This window comes from Microtus pennsylvanicus, chromosome 22, assembly GCF_037038515.1.
Source record: "Microtus pennsylvanicus isolate mMicPen1 chromosome 22, mMicPen1.hap1, whole genome shotgun sequence".
In the NCBI taxonomy this organism is placed as follows: domain Eukaryota; kingdom Metazoa; phylum Chordata; class Mammalia; order Rodentia; family Cricetidae; genus Microtus; species Microtus pennsylvanicus.
The window spans coordinates 9,160,963-9,177,794 of NC_134600.1; the positions used below are offsets into that span (position 1 = coordinate 9,160,963).

The 16,832-nt window shown below is 45.8% G+C and overlaps 1 protein-coding gene across 2 annotated transcripts in view; it reads left to right on the plus strand.

The window, feature by feature from the left end:
* Positions 1-16,832, plus strand: part of Stat1 (signal transducer and activator of transcription 1) — a 40,900-nt gene continuing 24,068 nt past the window's right edge. Inside the window, exons 1-7 of one of the 2 annotated variants that reach the window (XM_075955990.1) lie at positions 1-162; positions 434-559; positions 2,769-2,899; positions 3,414-3,558; positions 6,093-6,191; positions 11,451-11,540; positions 16,208-16,286. In XM_075955990.1, coding sequence (XP_075812105.1) covers positions 2,772-2,899; positions 3,414-3,558; positions 6,093-6,191; positions 11,451-11,540; positions 16,208-16,286 — 541 coding nt within the window. In that variant the 5' untranslated portion in view covers positions 1-162; positions 434-559; positions 2,769-2,771. Of the gene's footprint in view, positions 167-433; positions 560-2,768; positions 2,900-3,413; positions 3,559-6,092; positions 6,192-11,450; positions 11,541-16,207; positions 16,287-16,832 lie in introns of both variants that reach the window. The other variant, XM_075955991.1, reaches the window with a different exon arrangement.

Here is a 16,832-nt window from a genome sequence, read left to right on the forward strand (position 1 = left end):
GGGGCGCCCTCGGCCTTTTCCTCAGCCCGGTGCTTTCGTTTTCCCCCCAGCGCTGAGTCTGTCGAGGCTCCCGGCGACCGCGGGAACCGCGCCCCTCAGACCCTCTTGGGACGCAGCTGAGCGGCGCAGGGAGATCTGCCCCGACTCGGGCACCCGCGTGCAGTGAGTGAGCGCCGGGTGCGGGTGAGGGCAGAGTGGGGCGCCCCTCCAGGTGCGGGGTCCGCTGCCTGCAGGTGACCTGGCACCGCGCATCACCGGGGACCCTCTGCTTAGCTCATGGCTCTTCTTGGAGCCCTTACCCTGGCCGTCCACACGGTTGGGTAATCGCAATAGACTTGTGCAATTGAAGTGTCTCCCGGAAGACTCTGCACTTTCCCACTTAACCCTTGCTCGCCTCACCGCCTGGCCACTTTCCGTTTTATTCTTTCCGCAGTTGTAGCAGCTCGGTCCCGGCTCCAGAGCCGCTGCCATCCCGTGCGCTGCACGCAACAGGCACCCAATTTGCTGTGTTTGGCGGTTGCTTGCGTTGAATCCCCAGCCTGCACCCGGAGACAGTTCAGTAAGTGTTCTTCACAGTCCAGTAAGTGTTCGTGGAAGTCAATGCATTTGGGATCTCAGTCATGCCCGTAAGCAGTTTTCTGGAACGTAAAAGTGATATGTAGTTACCGAAGCAGCACTAATAGTGTAATTATTACTTAATAATAACTCCCGGGCTACCACGGAGTAGTAAATGTACAGGTGGGTGAAAGCTGTTTTTATCTGGGCGAAACGACTTGAGCCCTGATTGCTCAGTGAGGTTGCCAGACTCAAACTTGTAGGATCGTCATGGGGTTTGACTGTTGCTGCCCAAAGCCTATTGAAACATCCCAGGTTTCAGTAGGACACACTGTTCCATGCTCAGTAACGCTTATGATTTAGGCCATATACCTGGCACTGTCTGGGGTTCAGAGGATGCCAATAGCAAAATGTACCCCCTCCGAGGCGCTGATGCTTACAATACGGTGGGAGACAGTCATGTACTTCACAGGGAAGATTGGAGCTGATGCTGGTAAGAAGCAGGGCAAGCCGATGTGGGTGCAACAGATAGCTTTAGGAAGAAGGGTCGTTTATACAGACAGACCTTTGTTGGCAGCAGCGTGGTCCAGTCTGTGCGGCACAGGCTAGATTGGGAGGGTAGCATGTTTGTTGGAGGTGCAGAGACAGCTGGTCCTAAAACTGCAGAGGAAGAAGTCACCCCCAAACTCTGTTAGAGCCAGGCGTCTCGGGTTTCATGAGAATATGAACTTGGTTCTGGGTTTGTCAGGATGGGTCTCTCGATGGACAGGTTTGTATCCAGTGGAGCTTACACAGGCGCCGTGGCCTGACAGTCCCTCATATTTGGTTTAGGCACGTCCCTAACAGGGCTGGGTAGGACTGATTTGGATGTCAACAAAGGTAAACCAGATGTAAAATATCAATTTGCTCCACAGACGTGCCACATGGTGGGTGGGCTGGAGTTCTTTTTATTGGTACTTGAAATGGCAACTAGTTTAGTAGTCCATTTTCGTGCGGCAGACATGACTTCATTCGTGCCCAAGAATGCGCAGAAGCATGTCTGAATATCCACACACCTCCAGACCCCACCGGATGCAGACCTTCCCCAGAGGTCTGGCAGGACTAGATTTGCATGAAGTGATGCTTGTGTGCACCGGTGCGTGAACTGTTATGTGATGGCCATACAAAATGTGTTCTTAAGAGTTCCTTAAGTTAGGGAATGCCGTGATGCTTCCTATTTATCTATTTTATCCCTTCAAGTGCCGTTTAGTGTGGTTGCTTTGTTCTGACACGGTGACTCCCTGCGTAACCTTGCAAACTAGGCTAGCACTCAGCACGCAGCTCAGGCTGACCTTGAACTCGCGGCCTTTTTGGCTCGGCTTTTCCAAGTGCCCTGATCTCAGGTGTGGTGTGCCAGGCACGGCTATTGTTTCCGTCCAGGGAGATGACACACCGCACATGGTTCAGCTCCGCAGGCTGGCCTCCGACTTCCACTCATAATGTGGTACCACGCATGCAATATATAAAACATAACAATCTTGAAATAAAATACAAGCTTTAAAATGGGCTGTACTTTAGTAGAAAAGTTTTAGGAAGTGCTTGCAATATCTTCATTCTAAGAATGTTTTCTGCTTGTTTGAGAAAAAGTAGAGATTCCTTTGTAAATATTATTGGATCCCCAGCTTACTAGACCTTGTTCCCTCTCCTTTACTTTAACAGAAAAGGTAATGAAGTACAAAGGAAAATATGGGATGGGTCTGGGTGAGAAACGAGTGCTCTGCAGAAAAATCTGTCCAGCGAAGGGGTAGTGTTTTCCCGGGAGGGGTGGCTATCCCTGAAGCAAGCCAGCTAGTGTAGGCCGCGCCGACCTTTGAGTAAAGACCTGGGGATATGTTTTCCGCAGAGGAAAAAAAATGATTCCAAAATTCAATAAAGATGAATATTAAATATAGATATCATCCACGTCGTGCTTTTCAGAGACCGACAGGGTAGAGTAGTGGTTCTCGACCCCCTCGAGAAACCTCTATCTCCAAAGCATATTTGCATTCTGATTCATCACATAGCAAAAGGACAGTTAGGAAGCACCACTGAAAACATTGTATGGTTGGGGATCACCACCACGGGGTACGGCTGTCTTAAAGGGTCTCCGCGTTAGGAAGGGTGAGAGCCCGCTGCTTCAGCGGCTCCGCCCGGAGCCGGAGCTGCCTGTTCACACGCGTGTGTTTTTCCCGCAGACGATGTCTCAGTGGTACGAACTTCAACAGCTGGACTCCAAGTTCCTGGAGCAGGTTCACCAGCTGTACGATGATAGCTTTCCCATGGAAATCAGACAGTACCTGGCCCAGTGGCTGGAAAAGCAAGACTGGTGAGCAAAACCCCCTGGCGAGGGAATGGAGTGTGTTTCAAAGATATCTGTCGGTGAAGTCGCTTTGGAGCTGTGTTTACAGAAACTGAATCTCCCCAGTAGCCATAAAACCAAAGCCATGAGTCTTTAAGTACTTCCCAGTCTTAAACACATTATTTGCTAATGGAAAAACTCTAAACGTTCTGGAAGTATTTGATATAGAAAGTCCAGGCCCCTGTTGGTTTTTTTCTGTCTGGGGATAAATACCACAAATAGTTTTTCTGGACAATCTCTGATACTTTCTATAATTTTTCGTCAGTTGTGTAGAATAGAAATACTATGCAAATTGCTAATAATACTAATAAGACTATGCAATAACATGGTAATAACACTATGCAAATTGCTAATAAAAGCAAGAAGAAAAAAATAAGCCTAAGAAACGTGTTATCTTTGGACACTGTCCGGAAGGGAAGCAGCATTTCTTTCGTGTGTTGTAAATAGTGTCTGGAATGAGCTGTAAATTCCGATCTCCTAGGGAGCACGCTGCCAATGACGATTCCTTTGCCACCATCCGCTTCCATGACCTCCTTTCCCAGCTGGATGATCAGTACAGCCGCTTTTCTCTGGAGAATAACTTTCTGTTGCAGCACAACATAAGGAAAAGCAAGCGCAATCTTCAGGTACGAACTGGCATTGTGCGTTACTGGAAGCATCTCTGCGCTTACTTCAAGCCTCTCCTGTACTTCCGCTCAGCAGATGCTCAGCACATACTCGCTGGTGTTCAGAGAAGTTACAGGGACAAAGGAACTCTCTTTATGTGGCGAACGCTTATAAAATATAAATCAATACAATTTCAATTCATTTTTTTTTCCGAGACAGGGTTTCTCTGTAGCTTTGGAGCCTGTCCTGGAACTAACTCTTGTAGACCAGGCTGGTCTCGAACCCACAGAGATCCACCTGCCTCTGTCTCCCAAGGGCTGGGATTAAAGGCATGCGCCACCACAGCCTGGCGTTCAATTCATTTTATAAACGCACAAAAGATTTCAGGTTTAAGCATCATGCTGTAAAACTTTGTTTCACTAAAAATTGTTGCTATTGAGACCAAAGGAAAGGGGCTTCATTTTCAGAACAGTGAGCTACAGTAACTCACTAAGCTCCAAGAAATTTTAGTGATCAGCTGAATGAATCTTAAGCCCTTGTGGGTCCAGATGAAGATACTCCAGGAAGGTCTGGCCCACTCGGGGCCCAGTGCGTGAGTGACTTGGACCAGAGCCACTTTGCCTTGCTTCTGGCAGACTTGTCTACCACTGGCTCTTCAGATGTGCCCCCAGCGTGCCCTTAGCCTGGCCACCACACTTTTTCTATAGCCTAACACTTTCTTGTTTTAACAGAAACGAAAGGTTTAGTGGGACACAACAAAACATTTCACCCTAGGTAGTTGGAAGCCTTCTATTCTGTTTTCTCTCTGAAGAGGTCTGTGAGCTGCTATCAGTGAGATGGGAAATCATATTAAGTTGATAAAATTTTGTTCCTATTCAGGCTGCTTGGTGGTGAACTTGTGGCTGCCAGTGCTTTGCACAATAGCTTTGATCATGAAAACAGAACGATTGAGATGAATGTTTTTATTCTAGTTACAAGTACAGTTTACTTCAGTTGCTGTGTTGAGGAATTAGTTGGAGACTATCACGAATAGTTCCTATGTCATGCATTGTCTCCTTATTCTAGCAGAAGGCGGTTGGCTTCAGGATTACAGGCAATGGATACTAGAGCATTTAGGAAGAGGTGTGGGTATGGTCAGTGCTCAGAGTGCCTGCTTAGCCTGCCTGAAACTCTGAATTTTTTACACTTAATACTGCCCCAGACCCTCAGGATCCACGTACGAAAATATTTTCTTTTTAAATCAAATTGCTCAGCCGGGCGCTGATGGCGCACACCTTTAATCCCAGCACTCGGGAGGCAGAGGCAGGCGGATGTTTGTGAGTTCGAGACCAGCCTGGTCTACAGAGCTAGTTCCAGGACAGGCTGCAAAGCCACAGAGAAACCCTGTCTCGAAAAAACAAAAAACAAAAAAAAAAAATCAAATTGCTCAAATTTGGTAAGACAAAGTAATTTTTGTCCTAATTTATAAAAGGAGTATTTTTGTTTTTTATAAAAATATGTTACTGGGCGTGGTGGCCAACAGTGGCACATACCTTAATCCCAGCACTCAAGGAGGCAGAGGCAGGCAGACTCTGTGAGTTCCAGGACAGTTACGACTACATAAAGACCCTGTCTCAAAAAACCAAAAACCGCCAGGCGGTGGTGGCCCATGCCTTTATTCCCAGCACTAGGAAGGCAGAGACAGGCGGATCTCTGTGAGTTCAAGGCCAGGCCTGGTCTACAGAGTGAGTTCCAGGACAGGCTCCAAAGCTACAGAGAAACCCTGTCTCGAAAAACCAAAAACAAACAAAAACCAAAACAAAATAACAACAGCAAAAAAAAAAAATCCCTTAAGTCAGATTTAGTAGGCATACGATAAGCTTCTTAAGGAATAGAAAGACTTGTACCAAACAAAGATTTTACAGACTTTCTACTCATGACCACTTTTTATCTGAGAAATTTTTCCACAACTTCATGCGTCTCAGTATATAAAATAGTTAATACTGCTCAGGCATTTATTGATAATAAAAAAAAAAGAATTTATTTTAAAGCAATTCTTTGACATCCTTGCAATTCTACCATTTAATAAAGATGGAATCCAATTTACCTACACAGTCATGAAGTCTATGTCTAATATGATAAAATTAAAAGACCTGAATAAAATTCATTTCCATAAGTAAAGCCCTTGTGTTCCCCAAAGAGCAGAAACTTTGTTTGTCGACTCCAACCCTACTGTCCATCCCAGGCAGCTGTCTGCAGTCAGGCTGTTTTGGACCCTGGCGTTGTGCTGTGTGGAGGCGGATGCTGTGCACAGCGCCCATGCTCCAAATGCTGTGCACAGCGCCCATGCTCGTGTGGTCAGAAGCAAGGCGTTGTGGATTAGACCGGTGCCACACGGAAGCAATGCCAGAATCCACTTCAGTGTCCTTATCTATCCGATTTAATGTACTTGTAGTCTGCATGTTCGGAAACCTTTCACGGTTGCCAAAATCCCAGTGATCCTCATATTCCATTCCATTACCACCTGTGGCTATTCCGAAACTTATTTTTATTTATCCTTATCACCTGTGTCTAGGATAACTTCCAGGAAGATCCCGTACAGATGTCCATGATCATCCATAACTGCCTGAAGGAAGAGAGGAAGATTTTGGAAAATGCCCAGAGATTTAATCAGGTACTTTATTCTAAGCGGTACTGTTAGAAGGGAAATATAAGAAATACATCATGTATTTCACAGATATTGCCAGGGCCTTTCTCAAGTCACTGATAAATACACCTCTGACTTTTTAACTCCAGGAAGCAAGGATGGTCAGAGCCAGGAATTTTCTAGAACCGTGCTTTAAGAAGCACCCTTGTCTAGTGGAGTTGACTCCTAGTGAGAATATGGGCTTGTAATCGAGGTGCTTGCTGGCAGAGGTGGAGATGCCACGCTGCTTGATGACACGGCTGGGCGGGGCCTGTGTGTGAAGAGGGCAGGTCAGGAATGGAGGCAGACAGAATCATCGGGTTGTGTGTGTGTGTGGGGTGGGGGGTGGCCATGGCAGGTGTACTCAGAGTTCCTGAAGACAGGAAAAGCCCCGCAATTCAGGCTGTGAGGGGGGACGGTGAAGAACCACTCTGCAGTTGTGGCTTGAGTCTCTCGGAGAATGCTGCCTGCTGAGGGAGAAGTCAGAGCAAGGCAGGACGAAGACGTTTCTAGGACACGGCAGGTTTGGGAGAGTAAGAGAAAAATCATTAGGAAAATGAAAGCTTCAGTTTGAACGAGATGAAGACGCTCACTGATGTTCAGACATCAAACCATGGATGAATCAGAGTTCTAGTATTACTGGCTTTGGGGTCATGGTTTCGCTAGTCATCCTGTAGGCCTGCCCAGCAACTGGGTTCAGTGAGGCTTTGGCTGTCGCGGCGGCATTTTTCATTCCTTTCTTGAGAAGTGTCGAGGGACTTGAGGACCAGGTAGGCAGGTGGCTGTGAAGCCAATGTCGCACGAGCTCTGGCCAAACCATCCCAAGCCTGGGAGGAGCATGCAGAGGGCACAGTAAAATCTGTGCCTTGTGTGTTTTGTCAGTAGGTAACGAAGTGAACTCCGCTACAGTGGGAAAAGGGGGCAAAGGTCAGTGCTGGCGAAGGCCTTCCTCCCTGCTTTTGTGACCTTTTGCCACAGTCCTGGAGAACCCGTGCTTCCCTCGGGCGTTTAGATACTGTTCGCCTACGATGGCAAAGACGCTTTGACGTGCTACGCATGTAATATTGTTTGTCCTAACCTGAAGCTGCATGGCTCAGTTGGTACCTGTCCTAATGTATGTATATCAGAATTACAGTGAAGGCTGGCTGCCTTGGCTCCTAGCGGAGCAGGCTGACCCCCAGCTGGCGTGTATATAAGAAGCCTGCAGAGGGGGTTTTTCTTTATGCGGAATTTCCATGTTAGCGGCAGCATGCGGTGGCTCTCCTTGTGTGTCAGATACACCAGCTTGACAGAAGGACAGACTGCCCACCTTTGCACACTGGTTTGCCACCCTTCACATTTGACCTCGAGCCTAGGGTAGGCATTGCAGGCAGCAGGGGCAATCTCCGTTCTGCCATACCAGTCCCGCCCTCTGGCTACCTCATAGGGACTTGAAGGCTTGCCCACTTTTGAACTGCTGGTTAAAAATACATACGACTTGGGGGAGAGGTTCATTTTGAGCCACCCCGATGACCTCTGAGGGTTGCACCCTTTGCCAAGGCCCCATTGGATGTGAAGGAAAGTCTCAGTTGTGGGGTCGGGTGGGGGTGCTGCTTAGGGAGCATGAGAGGCACAGTAGACACCCACGCCACGGTGCTCTAGTCTGACATTTCCTTGCCACCCCTCCCCCCACAGCTGACGTCAACATTTTCTTGTCATCATTAAGCACGGATGAGCTGGAAGACAAGCCTGGTGTGTGCATGAAAATAGTGCAGTTTGGGGACAGTGGGATCCGCGGGCTGCGGATGAAACATCCTAATACATGTGTGCGGCTCCAACCGGTTAAAGCAGCCAAACGTGCGAAATTCTGAGTTGCCCCAGAAAGTGGTGTCCCCTGCTAGTTTCCTTCTGTGTACGTGTGCCTGCGTGTGTGTGCACGCACCTATGCGTGAGCACACCGAGGCCCGAGGAGGAGACTTGAGAAGTCTCCTGTTTTCTCCGTCACTCTCCACCGTAATTTTTCAGACAGGTTCTCTAATTGAACCTGGAGCTCTCCTTGGCCTTGGCTGGCTGTCTATGACTTCTCAGGACCTGCCTGTCTCCGCCCTGGGCTTGCAGGAATACAATGACGTGCCTGGGTTTTACACTTGCTGGGTCTTTGAACTCAGGCCCTCTGCATTCATGGCAAGGGCTTTGCTCACTCAGCCGTCTCCTGGGGCTACCTCACCCCCACCCCATTGTTTCTCAATAGAATTTTTAGAAAAAAAATTACATTACACATAGTTTTCTAGGAGACTCTAATGTTTCGTCTGCTGCCTTTGATGCCTCTGTGGCTGCAGTGTTCCTGGGTTGTTAAAAGCTTTAGAGTGGTCTTAATGATCTTGGCATTAAATGGGTGCCAATATGGTCCCAAAGAAGCCATTTCCTAACAGGAGATAGGCGTAGGGCAGAGGAGCGGGGGCAAGAGGGAAATACCAGAGTCACATGAACGGACTGAAACAGGGGGATGCTTGGACTCCACCAAGCATCGTTCATCAATAAGGCAGCTGTAAGGGAGTGTGTCCCATTCTTAACATTTCCTGTCCGCACCCTGGTCACCCAGCTAGCTTTGATAGTTTGGGAGGGGACCAGGAAGTCAGGATCCTCCAGGGACCTTTTCCTCGGTTGGGCACATACGACATGGCACCCACATGGCTTTGAAGCAGACCCCAGCGAATATCTCCTAGAATGGGCAGGAACCTCCTCCTTATGGAGCTACACAGGGAAGTGACTCATTCCGAATGGCCAGAGAAGTCCCTTTCGCGTCGTCACCGTTGTGAGGTGACATACGGGACTCTGGATGCCAGTCCTTTTCACATACTTCTGAAACTGCTGGTAGTCAGATGTCTCAAACTTCTGCTGAAATGAAAACAACAAACAACAACAACAACATAACTTTCTGTGGAGCTTGATAAAAACCAGGGCAGGAAACAGTCACAGACCAGATTTGCTCATGGCTGTCTGTGTGATATCTGCACAATAAAAGGGCATGGAACCGAATTGAGTGCTGAACTATAAAAAGTGTGTTTCACGGTAAGTAGGGTTTATTAGCGGTTGCAAAGGTAGACTTCCTGGGAAATCCGTTCGTGTAATTCTCTGTCTTACAAGATACAAGAAGAAAAAGCCTTGACTTCTCTGCAAAAATTCTAGAGAGTTCTGATAAAGTCTTGAGCCCATGGTTGAGAAAACATCTTACAGATAAGAGCTGGTGGCTTTCTCATTGATGAGCTAAAATACAGTCTCTTCCTCATGGCATGCTCTAGGGACAGTAGTTCACTGGAAAATTCCAGTATGTCAGCAACACGCGGTGCGGGTGACTGGTACTTCCTCTGTGCGTTCGTGCCGTGCTGGTGGTGTTGGCCAACGCAGTTATGACAAAACCACGAGCTCAGTAATTGAAGTGGTTGTGGTGCTGTGCAACCTGTCAGTCATTCCACAGCTTGGGGGAAGAGGAAGGTCAGGCGTTCCGGGCCACACAGAATGTTGAGGGCCACCCCTGTCTGTAGGAAGCTGTTCTAAAATATCCCAAATCCCAACGAGACAAAAAAGCATGCTCATTAAGATCGTCAACTATGAGCTTTCACTGAGTTAGTTAATAATTTTAATGCAGTCCTAATAACAATTGTAATATGTGTTCTAAAGCTGTTCAAGACCATTTTGAAATCCTTGTGAAAAATGAATGGAAATTAATAGCAAGGAATGCCCGAGAAACTCAGATAGAATGGGAGAGAGTGGCAGCATACTATAGCCGTCTATAATGAACCATTCGAGGGTCTGTCTTCTGAGTGGAAAAATGAGCAGGAACAGGAACACTGAGAAATAAACTCAGCCAGAAGTGTGTGTTATGAAGACGGTACCCCAAAGTGCTGGGAAGTTGTAAACTTCCCACTAAATATGGTGAAGATAGAATATGATCGCGTTAAATGTAAGAATCAACTTCTGGGGTAGCATGGTAGTTAGTGTAAGCCTATAATCTCAGGACTTGTGCGAGTGTCTGAGGAGTTCAAGGTCACGCTCAGTTACAGTTCAAGGCTTCTCTGGGTACGGAAGACTGTCTCAGAATGAAAGAATAGATTGTAAATGTTTTGTAGACCTTCGGTTTCAAAGAGGCAGCTCTGCCATGCTTCTTCACAGTAGAGGAACTGTTCTAACGGTCACTACGTAGCCCAGAAAAGCCAGTGGTGCTCAACTGTACAGTGATGCCGAACCGTCTGCCGTGGAGAAGTGTTGTGTGTGCTTGCTCTGACCAAAGCATTACCCAATGGTTGATAAGCTGTTGAAATGTCACGTGATCGTTACTTTGTGCAGTTTTAATGGTTTTCTTTTCTATTAGTTTAAAGAGATAAAATATAAGGTATTTTGAAAGGTAATAGTGAAGACCGAGAAGCAGGAGGGGAAATACATTTGCTTACACCTCTCCGTGGGGCAAGCATTCCTGGTGCCTAGTCAAATCTAGGTCGAGTCCAGGCTGTGAAGGCCATGCAGGCACAGCTGATGGGCACAGCGTTTGCTAGGATCTTGGAGATACAGTTGCTGTCTTACCACTCACCGCTAGGTCCGGAGTATTGTCTGGCCTTGCCCCAGCTTAGGTATGACCCGAGGTGGTGAACACAGGTGCTGATGTCTAAACCCTCTGTCAGGACGCATGACTCCCTCCAGAACCCAGATCTGTATTGACTGTAGATTTTGTAGTGGAACAGCGGCCTCGCTGGTCTCGAGTGGCAGTACCTTTGAATTTTGGTGGACCCCTGAATCACTAGGATGGAGGGAAGGTGGTTCTGACTTAGCCTCTGGATTAGGGCCTGTGATTGCACTTCAGGAAAGCTGTCAGATGAAGGTGTTGCTGGCCTAGAGAGACTTTGAATCACAAGGTCGTAAGGTAATAGTTATGGACTACGTGCATAACCTGTGCGCAGAATTTGACAAACTTGAAGTAATGCTTGCACGCTCCGTTCAATTACACAGATATGTTAATGGAAACTTATACAAACCCTTGGCACGAATACGCCTACCCTTCTTTAGCTTTTATAGTAGTTTGGCAGCATTTTCCAGGGCCTTGAGAAATGAGGGATTTTTGTTCTGTTTTGTTTTAGATTCATATACGGGGAATCGCTAATAAGCCTTAGAGGTAGGCAGGCCACAGGGCACGGGACTGGCTTTGGCGTGTAGGCAAGCGAGTAAGTGTGTCAGAGAAAGGGGTGACTATTAACGGTGTGTTTCCCGTTAAAGGCCCAGGAGGGGAACATTCAGAACACCGTGATGCTGGATAAACAGAAGGAACTGGACAGCAAGGTCAGAAACGTGAAGGACCAAGTCATGGTGAGTACTGAGTGGACACATGCCTTCTTCCACAACTTCCAAGGGGACAGCGTGTCAGTTTCTCCAGGTGTGAACCTAATATAATTTGAAATTATATTAATTAATTAATTAGAACCTAATCTAAGTTGAAAAGAAAAACAATCATTCTAAAGTTCTAAACAGAAGTAGGTAAACTGCTCAGCTCTGTGTCTTATGGCCTCTGCTTTGGGTTCTAAACCCTGAGCTTCTTTCTCTTCCTGTGGCTCATGCGGTCAAGGTTGACTTTGCCCTCTCTGTCCAGTGAGCTGGATGCTGTACTTACCAGCCCTTTCTAGCCACATTTCTTACGGGGTGTCCCTGGAGTTACACGGAGCTCCCTGTGACGCATCTTCTAGAGCAGATTTAGTCTAGGGCTCGGAAGAGGAACAAAACCTATTTCATTCAAATACATCTCAGTACACTTGCCTAGAATGAGGGGTTCTCCCGCAACCTTAAGATAAAGCCCCAAGACGGGAAACAAACAACTGAGGGCCTTCCTGTCCACCCCACTCCATATGACATAAGAAAGGCCCCTTAGCCGAGAGGTTCAGTAGTGCTGGAGGTCTGGGTAACAGGAGCACCTTTCTGAACCCCAAATTCTTGCCACGGCTTTATTCTGCCATCTGTTAGGGAACTGGTCCACTAAAATAGAGAAGTACATGCCCTTAACCTGGGAATGGTCGGGGAAATCCCGAGAAAACATGTAGACACGTGACCAGATCTCAGAAAAACGAGGCTTGTTTGTAGGATGAACAGCATACACTTTGTTCAACTGAGCTGTGTCAAAGAGGACCCTGTTAACCACACAGGCACTCCTGCTGACCCCAGTCACACAGGACACACAGTTCAATGTCCCAGAGGCCCAGGGTGCCATGTTATAATATGTACAGTCAGTGTACCAGAGGGGACAGATGCTGTGTTATAATATATACAGTCAGTGTACCAGAGGGGACAGATGCTGTGTTATAATATATACAGTCAGTGTACCAGAGGGGACAGATGCCATATTATAATATATACAGTCAGTGTACCAGAGGGGACAGATGCTGTGTTATAATATATACAGTCAGTGTACCAGAGGGGACAGATGCTGTGTTATAATATATACAGTCAGTGTACCAGAGGGGACAGATGCTGTGTTATAATATATACAGTCAGTGTACCAGAGGGGACAGATGCCATATTATAATATATACAGTCAGTGTACCAGAGGGGACAGATGCTGTGTTATAATATATACAGTCAGTGTACCAGAGGGGAGAGGATGCTGTGTTATAATATATACAGTCAGTGTACCAGAGGGGACAGATGCTGTGTTATAATATATACAGTCAGTGTACCAGAGGGGACAGGATGCTGTGTTATAATATATACAGTCAGTGTACCAGAGGGGACAGATGCAGTGTTATAATATATACAGTCAGTGTACCAGAGGGGACAGATGCTGTGTTATAATATATACAGTCAGTGTACCAGAGGGGACAGATGCTGTGTTATAATATATACAGTCAGTGTACCAGAGGGGACAGATGCTGTGTTATAATATATACAGTCAGTGTACCAGAGGGGACAGATGCTGTGTTATAATATACAGTCAGTGTACCAGAGGGGACAGATACTGTGTTATAATATATACAGTCAGTGTACCAGAGGGGACAGATACTGTGTTATAATATATACAGTCAGTGTACCAGAGGGGACAGATGCTGTGTTATAATATATACAGTCAGTGTACCAGAGGGGACAGATGCTGTGTTATAATATATACAGTCAGTGTACCAGAGGGGACAGATACTGTGTTATAATATATACAGTCAGTGTACCAGAGGGGACAGGATGCTGTGTTATAATATATACAGTCAGTGTACCAGAGGGGACAGATGCTGTGTTATAATATATACAGTCAGTGTACCAGAGGGGACAGATGCTGTGTTATAATATATACAGTCAGTGTACCAGAGGAGACGGATGCTGTGTTATAATATATACAGTCAGTGTACCAGAGGGGACAGATGCTGTGTTGTATGTACAGTCAGTGTACCAGAGGGGACAGGATGCTGTGTTATAATATATACAGTCAGTGTACCAGAGGGGACAGATGCCATATTATAATATATACAGTCAGTGTACCAGAGGGGACAGATGCTGTGTTATAATATATACAGTCAGTGTACCAGAGGGGACAGATGCTGTGTTATAATATATACAGTCAGTGTACCAGAGGGGACAGATGCTGTGTTATAATATATACAGTCAGTGTACCAGAGGGGACAGATGCTGTGTTATAATATATACAGTCAGTGTACCAGAGGGGACAGATGCTGTGTTGTATGTACAGTCAGTGTACCAGAGGGGACAGGATGCTGTGTTATAATATATACAGTCAGTGTACCAGAGGGGACAGATGCTGTGTTATAATATATACAGTCAGTGTACCAGAGGGGACAGATGCTGTGTTATAATATATACAGTCAGTGTACCAGAGGAGACGGATGCTGTGTTATAATATATACAGTCAGTGTACCAGAGGGGACAGATGCTGTGTTATAATATATACAGTCAGTGTACCAGAGGGGACAGGATGCTGTGTTATAATATGTACAGTCAGTGTACCAGAGGGGACAGATGCTGTGTTATATGTACAGTCAGTGTACCAGAGGGGACAGGATGCTGTGTTATAATATATACAGTCAGTGTACCAGAGGGGACAGGATGACATGTTATAATATATACAGTCAGTGTACCAGAGGAGACAGGATGCTGTGTTATAATATATACAGTCAGTGTACCAGAGGGGACAGATGCTGTGTTATAATATATACAGTCAGTGTACCAGAGGGGACAGGATACTGTGTTATAATATATACAGTCAGTGTACCAGAGGGGACAGGATGCTGTGTTATAATATATACAGTCAGTGTACCAGAGGGGACAGATGCTGTGTTATAATATATACAGTCAGTGTACCAGAGGGAACAGATGCTGTGTTATAATATATACAGTCAGTGTACCAGAGGGGACAGGATACTGTGTTATAATATATACAGTCAGTGTACCAGAGGGGACAGATGCTGTGTTATAATATATACAGTCAGTGTACCAGAGGGGACTGATGCTGTGTTATAATATATACAGTCAGTGTACCAGAGGGGACAGGATACTGTGTTATAATATATACAGTCAGTGTACCAGAGGGGACAGATGCTGTGTTATAATATATACAGTCAGTGTACCAGAGGGGACTGATGCTGTGTTATAATATATACAGTCAGTGTACCAGAGGGGACAGGATGCTGTGTTATAATATATACAGTCAGTGTACCAGAGGGGACAGATGCCATGTTATAATATGTACAGTCAGTGTACCAGAGGGGACAGATGCTGTGTTATAATATATACAGTCAGTGTACCAGAGGGGACAGAATGCTGTGTTATAATATATACAGTCAGTGTACCAGAGGGGAGAGGATGCTGTGTTATAATATATACAGTCAGTGTACCAGAGGGGAGAGGATGCTGTGTTATAATATATACAGTCAGTGTACCAGAGGGGAGAGGATGCTGTGTTATAATATATACAGTCAGTGTACCAGAGGGGAGAGGATGCTGTGTTATAATATATACAGTCAGTGTACCAGAGGGGACAGATGCTGTGTTATAATATATACAGTCAGTGTACCAGAGGGGACAGATGCTGTGTTATAATATATACAGTCAGTGTACCAGAGGGGAGAGGATGCTGTGTTATAATATATACAGTCAGTGTACCAGAGGGGACAGATGCTGTGTTATAATATATACAGTCAGTGTACCAGAGAGGACAGAATGCTGTGTTATAATATATACAGTCAGTGTACCAGAGGGGAGAGGATGCTGTGTTATAATATATACAGTCAGTGTACCAGAGGGGACAGATGCTGTGTTATAATATATACAGTCAGTGTACCAGAGGGGACAGATGCTGTGTTATAATATATACAGTCAGTGTACCAGAGGGGACAGAATGCTGTGTTATAATATATACAGTCAGTGTACCAGAGGGGAGAGGATGCTGTGTTATAATATATACAGTCAGTGTACCAGAGGGGACAGATGCTGTGTTATAATATATACAGTCAGTGTACCAGAGGGGACAGAATGCTGTGTTATAATATATACAGTCAGTGTACCAGAGGGGACAGGATGCTGTGTTATAATATATACAGTCAGTGTACCAGAGGGGACAGATGCTGTGTTATAATATATACAGTCAGTGTACCAGAGGGGACAGGATGCTGTGTTATAATATATACAGTCAGTGTACCAGAGGGAACAGATGCTGTGTTATAATATATACAGTCAGTGTACCAGAGGGGACAGAATGCTGTGTTATATGTACAGTCAGTGTACCAGAGGATCATTCCAGACAGCAAGTCCCCAAGCTAAAGCCACTCTCCTGGTTGTTTCTCCTCTCATCTGATGGCTCTGTCAGTGAGGGGTGTACCGGGCTCCCCTCATTTCATTATCTTCAGTGGGAAGCCTCAGGCTTCTTCCGCCCTCTGAAGTGTTACATTCTTATTATGGAAGTATTTTGTGTTAAAGATGAGAGCTCTACAAGGCCGACTCATCTCTTAGGGTGGTAGAAAACTTATTTATATCTTTATTTGCAGTGCATAGAGCATGAAATCAAGACCCTAGAAGATTTACAGGACGAATATGACTTTAAGTGCAAAACCTCGCAGAATAGAGGTAAGAATTAAAACAGTGTTCTCTGTCTACAGCAGTGAACCTTTGCCAGATGTTTTCTGCATTTCTCCCGTCTACTGTAGTGAACATTTGCCAGATGTTTTCTGCATTTCCCCCGTCTAAAGTAGTGAACATTTGGCAGATGTTTTCTGCATTTCCCCCGTCTACTGTAGTGAACATTTGCCAGATGTTTTCTGCATTTTCCCCTGTCTGCAGTAGTGAACATTTGCCAGATGTTTTCTGCATTTCCCCCATCTACTGTAGTGAACATTTGCCAGATGTTTTTTGTATTTTCCCCTGTCTGCAGTAGTGAACATTTGCCAGATGTTTTTGTATTTTCCCCTGTCTGCAGTAGTGAACATTTGCCAGATGTTTTTTGTATTTTCCCCTGTCTGCAGTAGTGAACATTTGCCAGATGTTTTCTGCATTTCCCCCATCTACTGTAGTGAACATTTGCCAGATGTTTTTTTATTTTCCCCTGTCTGCAGTAGTGAACATTTGCCAGATGTTTTTTGTATTTTCCCCTGTCTGCAGTAGTGAACATTTGCC